Below are 18,845 nucleotides of genomic sequence, written 5' to 3'. Positions count from 1 at the left end.
TGATCCCCATCATGCCTGCTCTCCTGGCTGTAGCTGAGGTCTTGGTTCGCTGGGAGGGCTAGGTGTGTGGTGATCTTCAGGGCTCATTTCTGGAGATAATTCTAGCTCCCACTCCTCCAGCTCTTCCAGAGATTTTATATGTACTTAATTTCTTGTTTGAAACCACGTTCCCCTTAAAATGATGAGAGTGGTGCTGTCTGGGCTGTGGCTGACACACCTTCCTAAAGGGCTGAAGGATGAAGGTGAACAAAGAGGTGCCTCCGGTGCTAGCAGGGGGACAGGAGCAGCTCTGAGAGCCAGCTTGTGCACTAGAGCAGGAGAGAGGGGTGTTGGGAGGGGCCCTGGGATCCAGGGAAGAGAGCCTAGATGTGCAGCACTGCTCAGACCTGGAACAGGAATCTAGAGCCAGAACAGGTCTAGTGTTTTCCTGAGTGTCCCAGGGAGCTCAGAGCATCTCACCCCGACCCGGTGTACAAACAGCATGGAGTGAGACAGAGAGCACACTTTCTATCTAGGGCTGAGGACCAAGTTGGGAGAAGAGATGGACAGAGAGTTGCTCAGTCAAGGCCCATCTTCAAACAGCTGGACTCTCAGTCTAGTTTGGATATTTGTCTTTTTCTCATCATACATACTTTATATGCCAACAAATCCTCTGCTATGTGATAAAGATAGATGTATTGCATTCAAGATGCCCCCAACAAATATTTATTAAGCTTTCACTATAGGTAAAATCCCACCCTAGACACTGAGGATACGGCAGTGGATAAACCAGATCAAAATCCCTGTCCTTACTGGGCTTCCTGCTATGACTGAGAACTTTAAATTTAAAAAATATTAAAAAAACCAAACAGGTAAAAATGACCCATAATCCCATCAAACACTCTTTCTCTATCCACATAAATATAAAGCAAGAGGTTAAAGAGTTCTTCCTTGTCTATCCAACACTTCTCAACCCCTACAAGGTAACCATTATAACTGTTTTCTTAGTTTTAAAAACATTTGTTTAATATACATACCCATATACTTTTAATTTTATTTACCTTGTTTTTTTAAACAAAAATAGAAAAATGCCTCACAGAATGATCTACGTTACATGTGTTTTTTTTTTTTCCCACTGAATAGATCATAAACCTTTGTTTTAGTTCAAGTTCTCTAAGGAGCAGAGCCCCATTCATTTCAATCGTTTCACAGTATTTCACAGCCTGTGTCTGTATCATTATTTACTAAATCCCCTTAAGATATACACATACTCTCCACTTCGCCCCCACTCACTGACATTTAGGATTTTCAGTGATTGGGTTGAAGTTATTGACTCACTATAAGGGAGTCAATACAACAAGGGGAAAGTTCATTTTGTGAAGGCCATGGTTGCAGGACAGGGCCCTGAGGTCTGGAGAAATAACGCATTGGTAGCTGGGTGATAAAGTTTAGGAAATTTGTTATTGTCTTTATTATGCCCAAGATTTATAGCTAATACACATTTAATCACAATGATGATCAACTGAAAAGAGCTTATTAATTTAGTGTTTTATTTTCACTTTGTCAACTATAGCAGCAACTTGCTTCTTGGAATTCTTTGGTTTAAATCTCTTCACATATCGCCAGTTCTGTGTCTTCTAGAACTAGTCCATACTGCTGTATTTTATTTTATTTTATTTTATTATTTTATTTATTATTTTTTAACTTTTTCAATTTTTCTTTTTTTTCAACATTTTTAAGAGCAGGGGAGGGGCAGAGGGGCAGAGAGAGAGGGAGACACAGAATCTGAAGCAGGCTCCAGGCTCTGAGCTGTCAGCACAGAGCCCAACGTGGGGCTCGAACTCACATACTGTGAGATGATGACCTGAGCTGAAGTCGGAAGCTTAACCAACTGAGGCACCCAGGGCCCCCATCCTGCTGTATTTTAGATTGGTGATTTTTTTTAAATGACCAAACTACACACAATTAATTCTGTGAGTGATTTTATCTGTATTTTGTGGTAGTGGTATTCTCAGATCGTTGAACAAAAGATAGGAATTTATGTTACTAAGTTGAGTGCCAGTTTCTAAGGTCTTTCATATATTAGTGGGGGATTTCAGATGCCCGTTGGCACCATCAATCAGTTATTTCTAGAATCTCCATGAGATCCACAGGATAGCAGGGAGGAGGTTTTGTGTTGGCAGTCAAAACTTGGCACCTGGCCCCAGCCGCCTGTGTGCCTGACGCAAGTCACGTGGCCTTCCTAGATCTCAGGATAATAACACTTTCCTGGATGACAGGCTTAGTCGTTGTGAGGCTCAAAGGACAAACCAAATGTGAGCGCACACTCCAAGTGTCAGCTACTACAAGAATATATGGGAAGAGGAGTCTGGATTTTGCTAGGCTATGGCAGATAACCTTAGCTCTTTGTCTACATGCCCACCTTAAAGCATCAGCATCTGGATGCTGAACTTGACCCTCATTATGCCAGATTCCCCACTGAGCCTTAGCAAATAGAGTGGGTTTTACTGAGATTTCACAGGGCAATGAAGGAGAAGATGGTTGCACACACTCCACTAATGATCTTTTCTGCCAGGAATGTGTGTTTTCCCTTGAAAGCTCGTCTTTGGCCTCGAGGAACCTTAGTTCTCTCCATCCTTGTTCTCTCCATCCTTGTCCAACAGAGACTGCCCAGCCTCAATGACTACAGCCTGTCTTCACTCCTTAACCTTCCTTTTGGGTCTTTCTGGGGCCCTTACCTCACTGGGCTTTTATTTTTTTATTTTATTTTATTTTTTAATGTTTTTTTTATTTATTTCTAGGAGAGAGAGAGAGAGACAGCGTGAGCAGGGGAGGGTCAGAGAGAGAGGGAGTCACAGACTCTGAAACAGGCTCCAGACTCTGAGCTGGCAGTCAGCACAGAGCCCGACGCGGGGCTCGAAACCAGGAACCGCAAGATCATGACCTAAGCGAAAGTTGGATGCTTAACCGACTAAGCCATCCAGGCGCTCCTGGGCTTTTAATCTTGGATTCTGATACTACCTTCCTCTCACCAGTCAAAACACCCTTCCAAAGTCCCCCTACCGTGCTCAGGAAGTGGTGGGGGAATTTTAAACAACAAAGGTTTCGCTGTCGCCAACTTCTTTTTTCCTTGCTATAATATTATTAGATAATTTTACTATTCTAATTATTCAGAATGTTTAAGGACTGCTTAGATCTAGAACCTTGGGAATCACATAAGGCCAGCCCCTCACCTGCACCTACAGTAACTGGGGCCCAATGAGGTGAAGGGACTTGCCTAAGGTTACAAAATAGGCAATGTGACAGTTACAGAGCAGGGGCTGACCCTCAGTCCAGTGCTCATCTCCCTGCATCAAGCCTGTGGTACAAATGGATCACGAAGCATTCAGCTTCAGGGGAACCCAGAATGCTCAACTAGAAGGGAGCTTGGAGTTCATCTAGAACAAATCCCTCGTTTTAGAGAGGCTAAAATGGAAACTTTTTTTGCAGTCTCTGAATCCTAAAAATATAAACCAGATTAGACGGTTACTTTAAAACATATGTACTTGCCTGGTGGGTATGATTTCCAGGAACATACACAGACTTAAACTGTTTCATGAGATTCCGAGCTTCAGCAATATCCTGAAGTGAAGTAAAGAGCTCATCCACGGCAATTTTGGATTTGTGAAAAGTCAGCTTAATTGTAGAGTCACAGCCTGAAACAATCCAGAGAGATTTTCTTGGGTGAGCAAATCTTTAACTTAAGTTTTACTCATGACAGCTTGAGCTCCATGTAACACAGTTGGATTTTTTTTTAACCCTACTTTTCCCTGGCAGTTCCCCAACGGGGCTGTTTCAATCATCCACGAGCAATGAAACACAGTGAGTATAAATGCCTTTGATAGAAGTAGAACTTAGGATCGCCTAGGACGGTTCCCACTGGCTTCAGTCCATCTCTGTAGAAGTTTCACAGAAAGAAAGCTCCCCTGGGGTCTACTATTCTCAGAACACAGCTTTGGGAAAATATGGGGGGACACAAAGAAAAGTACCAGAGAGGGCTGTGAAGAACCTCTCTTGCTTGAATCCCACCAACATAAAATAGAATAGCAAGAATGAGAGATCACAGAGCTGCTCTAGCAACAGAACTTGCTGGGCTGGGCATCTGCCTAATGTGCTCACAAAGCAGACGGCGTATTTCAAAAGGCAGCCATTCAAAGCTGGTAACACACAAAGATGGCCTAATAGGAAGACTATTCTCGGCAAAGATTCTGTTTCTCTTTGACACTTAGAAGAGCTGGATTCATTCTCTATCTTGTTAGAAGCCGATCAAAAGTGAAATGATCACAGATAGGTCAGAAGTTTAAAAAATAAAGGTTCAAGGTGGATATTTCTGACTGCCTCCAATACTCAGATATATTAACTCACTGAACCTTGCAGCACTTTTATGAGATTGGGGCTATTTTTTCCCCCCATCTTAAGGATGAAGGAACCAAGGTAAAGAGAGGTTAAGTAATAGCCCTGTGAGCAGACACTGCCAATGTCTTGTCCATATCCACTCACTCACCCTGGACATCACCTGTAGATCTGGGGAACAACCTCCGACTGCTTCCTACCTCAAGTACCTATATGTCTATCTCTCTCTCTATCTCTTTGTTTCTCTCTGTCTCTGTCTCTCTTCCTGTCTGAGGCCTTTCTCTGGTAATAGAAGCATACTTGGCCTTTGTGTGTAGCAGGCCAGAAGTGCTGGGAAGGCAGTACTTGTGGGCACGGCCCAGCTTTCTCATCCCCTGGCGGGGGGACAATTCCAAATTGTGGTCTTCAAACCCTTTGCTCAGTCCCAGAAGGATGGGGCCCCAGTTGCCGACAACCATAACTCACTCATTAATGCCCCTTTATTGGCTTTCCTTCCTTCCCTGGCTCACTTCCCTACTTCCTGACTGTGCTTCCTGAAATCTCTTTCCGAATATAGTAGTTGCACCCAAATCTTTGTCTCAGGACACCCACAACCCATTTTAGAATATTCTTATCACCTCAGTAAGAAACTCCATACTTGTTAACTGTCAGTCCCCTTTCCCACCCCACCCCCAGTCTCTGGCACCACTAATCTGATTTCTTTCTGTCTCTATGGATTTACCATTTATGGACACTTCATATAAATGACCCATAGAATATATGATCTTTTGTGCCATGCTTCTTATACTTAGCATAATGTTTTCAAAGTCCATCCAAGTGGTAATATACATCAGTACTTCATTTCTTCTTATTGCTGACTAATATTCACTGTATGGACATACCACATTTTATGTATGCATGTATCGATTGATGGCCATTTGGGGTTATTTTCACATTTTGGCTATTATGAATAATGCTGCTAATTTCACGTATACAAATTTTTGTGTAGACATACATTTTTCTTTCTCTTGGATATATACCTAGGAGTGGAATTGTTGCCGTAGAATTGGCAACTCTACGTTTAACTTTTTGAGGGATTGCCAGCTGTTGTCCAAAGTGGCCATACCATTTGACATTCTTACCAGCAGTGTAAGAGGACTGCGATTTTTCCACATCCTCAACAGTGCTTGTGGTTTCCATCTTGATTGGTCCTAGTGGGTTTGAAATATGAAGACGCCTTGCCTTTGTCTTTCTGGCAACTAGCCCTCCATCCTGCAGCTGAGGGGGCCCCTACCATCAGTCATCCCCTAGCCTATAGGAGACACTTATCACTTGGAAAGTCCAAGGGTTCTAATAGCTTTGTGCCAGGAACTGGGGACAAAGGACAATATGTATATTTCTTATTGTATAATAAAAATTCTCTGACCAGTTTTAAACTCCTGGTTTCCAGACATGTCCACTTTATGCCATTAAAAAAGAATCAGCGTGGTCAAGTGCAGTGAGAGGAAGCCTCCCCATGTTTGGTGAACTGGGGTGGTGGTGGGGCAGATGGAGGGAAGTCAGGAGCTCATGTGAATTCCCCAGAATTCTATGCCAAGCTTTGTGGAAAGGAGAAAATGTGTCATCTTCTGAGGAGCCTGTCCATAACTTCCTCCTGATTCTTATAGGAGATTCTTTGGCTCATAACCAAAAAGAGTTGAGATCCATAGGTACGGGGATTGATATCACACTATGCTTACCCTTGGCATTGCAACCCTAGGTGAGATAGACCAGCTTGTGCTTTAGTCAGTAACCAACCAGAAGAAACCCTGAAAGGTTATGGCTTTTTGGTCAATCATGTAACTTCTTTCCTTAAACTCTCAGTCTGAGCCATTTAAAATACAGGAAATTATATCATTTATATCTAAGTGTTGAACATTCCCTACTAGTCTTTCAAATAAAAAAAGGCATAAGGGGCACCTGGGTGGCTCACTTGGTTAAGTGTTTGACTTTGTCCCAGGTCATGATCTTGTAGTTTGTGAGTTCAAGCCCCACATAGGGCTCTGTGCTGACAGCTTGGAGCCTGGAGCCTGCTTTGGATTCTGTGTCTCCCTCGCTCTCTGCCCCTCCCCCACTCACACTCTGTCTCTTTCTCTCAAAAATAAACATTAAAAAATATTTATTTAAAAAGGCACGAAAACAAGATGACACTACTAGTTCTAATACCATGCACAATGTACACAATTCAGATTAATAGGCTACATTTTTTATTTAAAGTAATTTCTGTCAAACAGAAAGATTCATCCCATTTTTCATATGGTCTCTTTCAGTGTTTTGGAAAGTGAGTAATACGATGTTTATCCATTAGACTGAGTGGAAGAGAATCATCTACTGGATTATAGGTACCTGACAATACAGATTGTTCATGGCAATTGTGGATTATACATTGGAGATGATGAAGCAAAGTCTGTGTAATTGCAAAGAGTTTGGTCAACTGTAGATCAGGTTGTTTGACAGAAGTGTTTATAGATTACTGGTAAATTAAACTCAAAGGAACACAACAGGAAAATAAGGTTATCAAATGCTGAGTGGAAAATAAAAAGTCCTAAATTCACAAATAAAGTAAAACTTTCCCAAAAAAAGAGTTCATTTTTTCATTGTTCAAATGAACTGCACAAGAGTAACTTCCATCCAAACTATCAACTCTCTCCAACATATCTGTTTCCCTCAAGGCAAGTATTCTACAATGTGCTTGGTTCTGGGAGACCACACCAGTTTCTGATTATTACTCATAATTATACCAATCTTCACCCTAAGCAGGATTTACATGCCTTTACCCGAAGTCTATAATGAAACTTTCACACACACACACACACACACACACACACACACACACACACTTTAGAAATGTGGATCAGAGAAGATAAATGACATGTGCAAGATCACATCGCCATCTCTGGCAAAGTCAGGGTTCAAAATGTCCTGCTCATCACAGACCTGAGCTCCTCCATGGCCATTGCCTCCCATCCAGAATCTCCTCTGTGAATGTGACTCATTCCAAATTCATGCTGCAATTAATAGTGAAAGGAGATGTGGACACAAAAGCTATGAAATACGATGAATTTTTTTCTGTGACAATAGTAATAGTTATAGTCGCTGAATGGTCACTTATATCATACTTATTCCAGGCGCCATGCTAAGAAGTGTTTGCATATCAGCTTATTGAATCTCCACAGAAACCCAAAGAAGTAGGTACTAATAGCATTCCCAGTTTGCAGCCAGGGAAATTGAGCCAGAGAAAAGTGAAGGAACATAGCCTCACTCAACTAGTAAGTGGGAAAGCTGAGGTTCAAACTCTCACAGTCCAATTCCAAAGACAGTCCTGTTAGCCACTCCGTTCTGCTATCTTTCATATGTGGTGAGGCCACACATTTAAAAGATCAATGAAAGACTTAATTCTGCCTTAACACGGAAGAAATGCTTTTGAACAGAGTGAGTGGTAAACGCCTTTCTTCTTGGGAAGACCTGGGCCTGTCCCCAGGGTTGATGCCAGCAGTGTGGTTTGCAGTCACACCTCAGGGCTGTCTTTTGTAGCCACAGAAGGTGTGAGGTCTCCCAGCCTGCTGTATATCCTCCTTTGAATCTTTGCTCGGTAAGGCGCTGTATTCAGTTACTTCTAATAAGCCCTTGACAGCTTCTTCCATTAAGCCAGCTTATGAGATAACGGTGTTTTGTAAGGGAACTCTAAGGGTACAATTCCAGTCAGTTCTCATTTAATCCACTTAGTTAAATAGATAATAACCAGAAGCTGATCCTAGCCTCTAGCCAAGCACAATCTATGTACTTCAGTTGCCTGGTCTTGATAAGGGAGGCCCCCGGTCCCCCAGGGCACCCCTGTATTCTTCTAAAATGGGGGATGACTCAGGCCCCTGCAATTTTTTCTCTGGAGGGCTTGGGGGTCTCTTGGGCAGGGTCCAGTTACTCCTCGGAGCAACAAAATAGGACTCCTGTGTCCATGCTCCCTCTCCCTCTGCTCCCCTCTCCCCCATCTCCACTTACTGAAGTCCCTTCACTTGAACAGTGAGAAGAGTGGTTCCATGGCTCTGTGCACTGCGGGGAATCCACATTTCCAGCAACAACAAAGCGAAAATGGAGAGACTGCTGAATAGCGCACCATCCCCCTGGGAGGGCTGAAAGGAAGTCATACTCCCGCTCCAGTTTGCCTACTTCTCTTCTGTGTGTTCTCTCAGGAAGCAGGCTTGAATCCTTCTGGTGCTTGGGGAACCTTTTTGAAAGAACCTATTTTCCGTATGTTTGGCCTTATTCCTTAGGTATCGAGCAAAATAAAGCATCTCATGTCAGGAGGCTGCTGTGTCCAAGGCCTTTTTCTGGACTGATGCTGAAGCAGCCCTCATTGGAGGACTTCCAAAGCACACACGTGAGCGCACATGCACACGCGCGCACACACACACACGCACATGTGCACATGCATGCACGCAAGCAGAAGCGTGTCACTTGTATGGCTGGATACATGGGGGGCATGGCTAGAATAGGCTTTGAAATGTTTCCCGTTTAAGTGATCTTATTCTCTTCACAGTTCTAAAGGCCCGTCTCAACTGACTGGGAAGAGCTAGGGTCAAAAAATATAATTTGAGCCTGGTCAAGAGGCTCTTTTCTCATTTGGACCCAAGTTATCCAAAGCACCGTAGCCTCTTCATCCTTCTGCTGGCCCGCAGTTTGGGAATATCAGGCCACTTTCCAGGTCGCATCCCTGCCCTCCTGCCGCCCAGCAAAGCTCTGGAGTAGGGGTCCCAGCTCCGTGGGCTCCTGGGGCAGTTAAAGAAAAGGTCAACTGGGAGTGTGACTGGTCAGAAAGGGTAGAGCTTTGGGAGGTCATGACCTCCCTCATCCATCCAGCAGTCTGACATTGCCTTTTCTCTCTCTCTTCACACCATTGTTTCGAAAATAGGGTCTTTTCTCATGGCTCTCAATAAATGTTTGGCAAATGAAAACCAACCCAAACAAAATAAAAAACCAAATCATCCTTAGCAAGTGCCGTCACATCTGAAATCTTTTAGGGAGGTTGGTTGACCATAAATCCACTCTTGAGTAGGGCAGTCCTGGTAAGTGCATAGGTAAAACTATAACAGAAGTCCTCTTTTTCAAATGTGCTTGGGACTGAAGGTGACTGGGAGTCATTCAAAGAGGGAGGGATCATAAAAAATCAATTTCTCTCACATATACATAATTTACATTGCATGTTATATGTTCACATATACACAAAATTTATTTAAAATTACAACATAAATGTCCATGTATTCACTGATCTCTGAGGGAAAGCAAGGTCTTTTCCTTGAGTCTTGTCTGCTGAACAGAGTACTTTAAAAAACTCATTTTTGGGGCACCTGGGTGGCTCAGTTCGTTAAGCCTCCGACTTTGGCTCAGGTCATGATCTCACAGCTTGTGGGTTCAAGCCCCGAGTCTGGTTCTGTGCTGATAGCTCGGAGCCTGGAGCCTGCTTTGGATTCTGTGTCTCCCTCTCTCTCTCTGCCCCGCCCCACTCGCACTCTGTCTCTCTGTCTCTCGAAAATAAATAAACTAAAAAAATTTTTAAAAATTCATTAAAAAAAACTCATTATGTACCATGTACAATTTCCAATTGTAGTCCATTTCAAGGGGAATAAGAAGCTAAGGACACCTGAAGCATAATCAGAGATCAGGATTCTTCTAGATTTTAACTTTTTCCCCTTTGATCATTTACACTCAATTTGTTCACACCTAATTCGAAAGCACTTTTTAAGTGACACATCTTGACAGTCTTTCAAAAGCATTCAGTTTGGTTTTCGCTGACATGATTTTCTTTCTGAATTTGTATTTCAGCAGTATGTGGGAACATTTAATTAAAGTTTGCAACATGACAGTGAGTACAAGTAGCCTAAGCAGGCTTCGGACTCTGGGGAATCACACAGGTACAAGTAGGAAGACCAGATGTGCCTGCACATGGAGATGGGCCCGAGAGCTGAGGGGGTCAGGGTTTTGGCATTAGCCATGGTATTTCATAGAGGGATTGCAGGATGTCAGTTATTCTGGTAGACGGACCATGTGGAAGCTGGGTGAGAATATGTGAATCACGCATACGTCATTCAGATTCATTATATTTACATTCTATATTATATCATATATAAATCAAAAAGTATATATATTCGTGAGGTTCCATTGTATCTTTCTGTACCCAGGCGATTGTATCTTTGTCATCTGTGCTTACAGGACTGATCCTCTTTCTCTGTAGAGTCCTTGATCTCTACCACCTGGCAGGGCACCCCCTGTAGGTGTGGCGCTAATGACATAAATATGCTTGGGAGGGTGTGTGAGCCAGGCTGTCCTAAGCAAGAAATTCAGAGTCAGGAATACCCAGGCGAGGCCACAGAGGGCCCAGGATGGGGCCCATGGAGGCTGACCACTTCCTGAACTCCTTCCATAAACCTCCCCGTGGGCTCTCAGCCCACGGCCCCTTTGTTCACTAGGCCTGGACTCTCCTAGCCTACAGTTATGGTTCGCATGGCAAAGAAGGGAAGGAGAGAAGGCTGGCCGTAAGCTCCAGTGGGATCGGGGGCTCTCCCTGGCTTACCGCTGATCTCCAGCACAGTGCCTGGCTCGTAGAAGGCACCACTATATATTTCTCAAATAAATGAATGGAGAAAACAGAGACATAATAGGAAACAAAGCGTTGAATCAGACCAAACGTGCTGTAAAGCAATAGCACTGATTCTTAAGGAGCTAATAAACTGTTTCTGTAGGAAATTTCAAACAAAGAGCCCCTGATGGCTTTGAGCAACTGCAGCCCTACATGCGGAAGTGGATCGAGTTCCGAAAAGCCTACTTGTACAAGAGCATCTTCAGTTGGTTGCATAAATACTGTTTGTTTAACAAAAGCAAAACTAAACTCTATATGGTTTAGATATGCATACGTATGAGAAAAAATAGTTTTAAAAAGAAAGAATGATAAATACACATGTCAGAAAAGTGGTTACCTCTGAGCGTGGGAGTAGGTGCAGGTGCTGGGTCCGTGGGTATTTATTAAGCAAACGTGCTTTAGAACATGTATCATGTTGGGGTGCCTGGGTGGCTCAGGTTAAGCGTCTGACTTCGGCTCAGGTCATAATCTCACGGTTTGTGGGTTTGAGTCCCGAGTCGGACTCTGTGCTGACAGCTAGCTCAGAGCCTGGTGCCTGTCTTCAGATTCTGTATTTCCCTCTCTCTGACCTTCCCTTGCTCATGCTCTCTCTCTCTCTCACACACACAAAAAAAGAACATGTATCATATGATATTTTACATGTATCAGCTACCATCTTAAAAAATAAAACAAAACCCACTCTAACTGCTCTCTAAGCCTCCAGCAAACTCAGTTTTTTAAAACAGTTGACAAAAGGAAGAGATGACAGCTGCGATCTTTTATCATCAGGCAGGTTTGGGATGTGTCGTGGACTGGGAAGGACTTGCACAGTCACGAGGGGATGTGACTGCCCAGAATTCTAGCCTGAGATCTGGGGCCTGTGTGTGTGTGTGTGTGTGTGTGTGTGTGCACACGTGTGCGTGTGAGAAAACATGTTGGGTGGAAGCCTGAAGAAAGAAAAATGGTCAGGGATATGCTCTGAGTCTTGCATTTTTATTAAAAACAATTTTTTTTACTGTTTTTATTTCTGAGAGAGAGAGAGACAGTGTGAGCAAGGGAGGGTCAGAGAGAGAGGGAGATACAGAATCTGAAACAGGCTCCAGGCTCTGAGCTAGCTGTCAGCATAGAGCCCAACGCAGGGCTCCAACCCATGAACCTGTAAGATCATGACCTGAGCCGAAGTCGGCTGCCCAATTGACTGAGCCACCCAGGAGCCCCTGGGTCTTACATTTTTAATAGCAGGGTGCAAGGTCAAGTTGACAGCGAGGCCCAGAAAGCAGGACACAGCCGGAGGGAGAGGGGCGCTTGGTGCTGGGCGTGTGTGCTGTCAGGAAGTGCGAAGGAGGCAGCAAAATGGGCAGCCCTGGCTCATCACTGAAAGGAGGAATCAGCCCCTACTCTTTGGAAACATGGCCTCTCAGACGCCTCTGAAAAGTCCCTCCAAGACAGCTCTTCTTACTGCTCTAGCTATACCGTCATAGTTTCTTTATCTTCAGATTATGTGGTTACAGAAGAGAGGCGCCATGGACTTTGTAAAGACTGTGCTGACACTGTATCACATAAAGCAATATGACTTCGTACGTTGGGAATGCGTTCTCCTATCCAATCAGGCCATGTTTGAGGCTATTTCTTTAAAAAGGCAGGCATGGATTTTTGATCAGTTATATAATCTCCTGTTATTGGAAAATCAGATCTCTCTCACATCATTTCGACTTCGGGCCCCTTTTCCAGCAAGGAAACTTGTTCATAAGTGCGGGAAGTGCCCACGGAGCTACTCACACCAGAGCTCACATTCACAGACCCTGCTGTTCCCAAGGAGGGCAGCACACAGGGTCCTGACAGCCATCACAGACAAGTTCTCAAGCCAGCATTATCTCTCGCAATGAGCGGTTCCCAACAGGCTCCTTGTTTTTACCCTGTTGAATCCATTCTATTGAATTATAAACTTGACATTTCTGCTCTAAGTCCCCTCTCAAAGCACTGACATTTCTGGTGGTTTTGAATAGCTCAGAATGGCTTGCTAGACTCCTGCAGGTGACCAGAGATTACCTGCATATGGTCATTTTTGAAAGCTGTCAGGTGGCAGAGCAGCTGGGAGCCACATGGCACCTTACAGGACACTGTGACAAATGACGATAGCCTATCTCATTTTCTGAGCTAGGGGAAAATGAGGCTGTATTACCTGCATGTGAAGACGTCACCAAAGCAGACCCATGAGGGAGGCACAGTAGGCAGTTTCTATGTTCATATTTACTTGTTCTTGTTTGTGTTTTTGGGTGCTACGAAGCGGAAGCAGCAAAAAAGGTAAGAAAACACAGGGCGTGGGCTGCCTGGGTGGCTCAGCTGGTTAAGAGTTCAGCTCTTGATTTTGGCTCAGGTCAGGATCTCACTGTGTTCATGAGATCAAGCCCCACGTCCAGCTCTGTGCTGACGCAGCACAGACTGCTTGGGATTCTCTCTCTCCCTTTCTCTCTCTGCCCTCCCAACTCCTCTCAAAATAAATAGATAAAACTTTTAAAAATGCTTAAAAAAAAAGAAAACACAGGGATATAAACTTATGATGGGGAAAATTTGATCTGCTTCATTTATTTTTCTTTGCACTGGGAAAAGATGGCCATCATTTAATTTTAGCAGGGAAGTGTGTAGTTTCAGAACCAATGGGCCAATCTGACATTTCAGAAAGAAAGGGAAATAGAAGCCCAGATGCTCCTTGCATAGATCATTGTCCTGGGACCTGCCAGAGGCCATCTGTCCTCCAAGAAGTGTGCCTGAGGTGCCACCACCTGAAGCCTGCCCTGTACCTGTGACCCTTCCCACTCCGTCCCTCCCTATTCTTCAGTGTGGGTTGGGGAGGGCCAGGCCCAGAGCTCCACCCAGAAGACCACTCGGAAGTCTTCCTGGAGGTGCAGGCCAAGAAGGAAGCTGGGCCAGATCACGCCCAGGTACACTATTTCTGCTCTTTTCAGAATCTTAGCCCAGGTCCAGTCTTGTCGCTGGTAGTATTGAAGGGCCGCAGCCCGTGAAGGATTTTTTAAGAGATAAAGTTGTACTTTATTTTAGAAATGCCAATAAAGTTGAGAGTGTGCGAATAACATGGTGTCATTTCTGGCTGTGATGGGTCACTGGGAAACGAGTGCTTATCCAAGTTACAATGGCTAAATCACTCAAGTTCGGCTTGTCTGCTAATGATACAAACCTGTGCTATGGCTAATTGTCCCTGGGTAGAAAAGGAGGAAATCAAAAGTTGAAATCACGGCACATTTAAAAGCCTCTCAAATTACTGTCTGCCTCTTGTGCTCCTAGTCATTCAGAAGAGTTAAAACAACAACAACAACAACAACAACAACAACAAACCTAAGTCTTTTCTTTTCCATTGTGTTTCTCGAGCACCAGCACGGCTGAGCTTGCTGCCATGAGATTTGTATGTTTGGAGGAACCATAGTGGTTTTTTTTTAATTTATATTTTGGGGGAGGGCTAGGTGGTTAATAATATGGGATCACTTTCTGATCTGAGAAAAAGGGAAGAATAAAAGGGAAGCTTATTGGCCTAAAGTTTCTTTCATCCCTTTTGTTTCTTAAAAGAATAAAAAGAGCAAATGGAGTTTATTTTTCTTCCAGTGGCAGACAGATCAAATGAGCCTCCTCTCCTCCCCCCTCCCCCAACACACAAAATCCATCTGCCTCTATCTAAGCTTCCCTGGCACCTGCTGTTGTAAATCTCCATTGAACCGAGCCAGCATCACCACGCCTGAAATTTAAGCTCCCATTAAATGAAGCCTCTGATCTATCACTTTTCTGTACTTTCTTTCGGAGGTGATGTGGATTAGCGTGCCATGCCTGAGTCAGAGATGGGGCAAAGGCCAGAGAGGGCTGCTAGGGGGCCCGTGGCATGGGGGAGAAGGGGAAAGGCGCCATATTTCCCTCATTTCTCTTTGAGGCAAGGAGGAACCTTGAGGACCCTTGAGGGTGGACCCCAGAAGACCCATGCAGAGAAAGACAAACTCAGGGCTCAGATCGCACTGAAGTTGGAGAGAGCCTGGAAGGGGCAGGAGAGAAGGCGGCCGCTCCCCCTGCCTCCTTTCCCCGGGGATGGGGCCCGGCTTCTCGCACGGTGGAGTGGGCCGCGGTCTGCCGCCGTCTAGGTGCTTTGTACGTGTCCCGACCCCAGTGCGGTCGTAGGCTCCTACAGTGTCTCTCGGCCATCCCGCTCAGCCTCTGATGGAGACAGCTCAGGTAGGCTGCATGTCTGCAGGGTGACAACAATGATCACGAAGTCTTGGGGTTTCTAGACTTTCACTTGCTTCCAGGCAGGGACCTTCTGGAGCCCATGGCTGCGTTCGTGGTGACTCTATGCCCACCAGGAGACATGGAGGGTGCGTGAGTGGGAGCTCATTCCCCCGCAGGATGGTGACGGGGAGGGGCTGGGGAGCTCTTGTGATCTGAAGGCAGATGTGCATTTAACAGCGGGGCGTCAGCTCCCTCTGCTCAGAAAGGGCAAGGGAGGTGGGAGTTAGTGTAGGAATAAAAACTCCCGAATGGTTAGAGTTTCTTTCGGACTTCCACCGGGGAAACAAAAAGCAGTCGACCCAGATTGTCCAGGTTGATAGCACTGAATTCTCGCCTCGAACACCACCCCACAGCTGCCTCCCTTTCCACACCAACTCTGGCTTCCTGTTTGTTAAAAAGCAAACAAAACAAGACTGTGTGGAGAGCTCAGAACTGGGTTTAATGAACAGTCACGCTGCCACAAAGGCTTCACTGGGAGCTCATAAAACGTGATGGTTCTCAGAACCCAACAGGTTTGGCGCCTTGAGGGCAGCCAGGGACCCAGGAGGTGGTTAGTAAATGTACCGTGCGGCCACCGCCAGACTGTGGGATTTGTCTGAGGCAAACGACCAAACCAAAACCCGATGGCAAATTGTTGGCTGGGGCTTAAAGCCCCTGGGCCCGATCTAGGGAGGGGGCAGCAGTTCCTTGAAATAACCTCATGGTTTTGGAAGTCCACAGAGGCAGGTGCCCTCCTTACAAGATGGCTCTGCTTTCCTGTCTTCCTCATGACCACCTGACCCCCAAAACGCGCCTTTATGCAAACCCGCTTTGCTCCAGACTAGCCTCGCTAGGGCTGTCACTGGGTTATAGCCCTGTGATCAGGCCCATTTCTCCCTGGCCCACTTGCCTGTGGGTTTCCAGCCACCCTGGCCTTCTTATGCCCCGGAGGACCTCAAGCTTGACCTCCTCGCACATTCTCTTGCCTCTGCCTGCTGTGGTCTAGAATTTAGACCTAATTCTAAAGCAGAGAATTAGGTCTCTGCTTTAATCAGCATTTCCTTGGGGCGCCTGGGTGGCTCAGTCGAGTAAGTGTCTGACTTTGGCTCAGGTCACGATCTCACGGTTCGTGAGTTCGAGCCCCACATCGGGCTTGCTACTCTCAGGGCAGAGCCTGTTTCCGGTCCTCTGTTCCCCCTCTCTCTCTGCCCCTCCCCCACTCCCACATGCTCTCTCTCTCAAAAATAAACAAACATTAAAAATAAATAAACAAATAGCATCTCCTCAAAGAAGGCAATTCTGATCTCCCCATTTTTATCAGGCTTACTTTTCGTCTCTTTGAAACTACTTTATCAACATTTATAAATACATAAACATTTATTTCCTTGTTTGTTTTTTCTCCCTTCTTCCCTCCCTTCCTCTTCCCTTCCCTTCCCTCTCCTCCTTCTTTCTGGTAAATAAATGCTTACTGAGTGCTAACTACTTGCTAGGTACTTGAGATTCAGTGTCTGTTCTGAGAGAGCCTACATTTCAATGGAGGAGACAGACAATATATAAGTAATTATGCTGGTAAGCAAAGCATGTGTCATTAGAGGTAAGTGCTCAGAAAGAAAACGGAGACAGGAGATATTCTGGACATGGTCAAGAATGGTTTCTTCAAAGAGGTGGCATTTTAGCAGAAACCTTTCTGAAGTGAGTGGGCAGGTACCTGGGAAAGAGCTTTCTAAGCAGAGAAGCAGTAAGTGCAAGAGGCAGAAATATGCTTTGGAGGTTTCAGGAGAACCAGAAAGCTGAGCGGCTGGAGTGGAGGAGTAAGAGGAAAAGGCAGGCAGAGGAAGTTAGAGAAAGGTCTGACAGGCAGAGCCAGATCATATGCGGCCTTCTACAGAGTCCACAGCAGAAGGCAGAAGGGGGAAGAGGAGAGAGTGCACACAGATAAAGATTAGAAGGAAGGTGTACACACACACACACACACACACACACACACACACACACACACACACACACAAGCCTGGATACCTTTCTGGTGCTGATGAGTGGATTTGGGCGAAATGTTTGGGTCTGGGAGAGTAGCAGGTCATCTGGAAGGGCTGCTGGTTGGGGGTAGAGAGCCCACAAGATTTGAAGTTCACATGCCCAAACATTTTCAGTGTCTCCCCATCCCTTCCTGACAGTAAGAACACAGGAAACTCAATGGGGCAAAAAGCTACATTAAAAAACATCACGACCATCCAGACTGACGTTAACATGACTTCATCGTTACCAGCCTCTACTGTGAGAGGCTCAATACTGTAATGTCAGTGTCGCCAAATGAGGGTATGAAGAGAGGTCAGCAAACCTCAAGACTGGCTTCAGGGCCAAAAGGTGTTTGAGTGGGCCAGCAAGTGAACGGGAAACTCAAACCCTCAGTTTCAGTTCTAACTGAAAGTTCAAGGTTGGTCAAGAGAGTTTTAAGAGAAGGGAGTTCTCATAGTATCCAAGAAAGGAATCAAGGATTAGCCTGGCTTTTAAATTTCATGAGGGGTAGAGCCCATTCACTGATTCACTCAGCAAATATTTACTGAATGCCTGATATGTGGTTGTTCTAAGCATGTGAGACAATAGCTAACAAAACATAAAAATTTCTGCCTGCATCAAACTTCCTTTGCATTTCTCCACTGTACCTAAAAATGATGAAAATTGTTAATATTTATCAAGCACTTACTATATGTTCTAAGTGCTCTATGAATTAATTGATTTAATCTTCAGAACTTTTCTATGAGGTATGTGCTATCATCATCCCCCATTCCACAAATGAGAAAAATGAGGTACAGAGAGTTAAGTAACTTGCCCAAGGCTACAAAGACAATGGCAATAATTTGAACGTGGGCAGTCTGCATCCAGAGCCTAGACTCTTTAATGGTGCATTTTTACCAGAGCAAGCAATCAATAAACAACTGAGTGATTATGATTAAAAAATGCAGTATAAACATAGTAAAATAATCCAAAGTTAAGCAAATAACCAGGAGAAAGTTCAGTTTAAATTACTACAAGCTTGGATTCCAGTGTATCTGGAAAGAAATGTACCTCTATTACTTCCAAGTGCATATGGACACTAGGGCTCATTGGTAATCTGCTAGCAAGTAGCTCGCTCGCTGCCTGTTGCGATGAATATCTAACACCGGATTGCCTCTCAGTACCTGTCCTGATAATGAACACTTAATACCCTTCAAGTAATTTGTTCTCTCAAGAAGGTCTTATAGTCACCATTACAATCTTACTGATTTTACTCATTGGCTCAAAAGTCCTCAGTCTCAATCTACCTCAAAGTAATTTAAGATTTCATTGTAATTTAAAGTCAACACTCCTTAGATATTTCTGGAATAGTCACTGGTGTTCAACAATATACCAACCAGTTCTCCTTGGTCTGATGTGTGGTAGGAGTACATGCTTTCTTAAGTGAGATGGGACTGTAGGATTCACTTAGAGCACTAGAATGAGTGGCAGAAAATGTGCCACTTCTGAGCAGAAGTCTTTAAAAGTCAGCATGGCAGCACCTGGGTGGCTCAGTCAGTTAAGTGTCTGACTTTGGCTCAGG

At 44.7% G+C, this 18,845-nt stretch overlaps 1 protein-coding gene across 1 annotated transcript in view; it reads right to left on the bottom strand.

Moving 5' to 3' along the window:
* SCFD2 (sec1 family domain containing 2) overlaps positions 1-18,845 on the bottom strand; it is a 394,702-nt gene that overhangs the window by 30,999 nt on the left and 344,858 nt on the right. Inside the window, exon 6 of the mRNA XM_077757780.1 lies at positions 3,529-3,674. Coding sequence (XP_077613906.1) covers positions 3,529-3,674 — 146 coding nt within the window. The remainder of the gene's footprint in view (positions 1-3,528; positions 3,675-18,845) is intronic.

Source organism: Crocuta crocuta, unplaced genomic scaffold (assembly GCF_008692635.1).
Source record: "Crocuta crocuta isolate KB4526 unplaced genomic scaffold, BGI_CrCroc_1.0 scaffold282, whole genome shotgun sequence".
NCBI lineage: Eukaryota > Metazoa > Chordata > Mammalia > Carnivora > Hyaenidae > Crocuta > Crocuta crocuta.
Note: the sequence above shows the minus strand (reverse complement) of the source record. Positions and strands in the feature narration are given on the sequence as shown.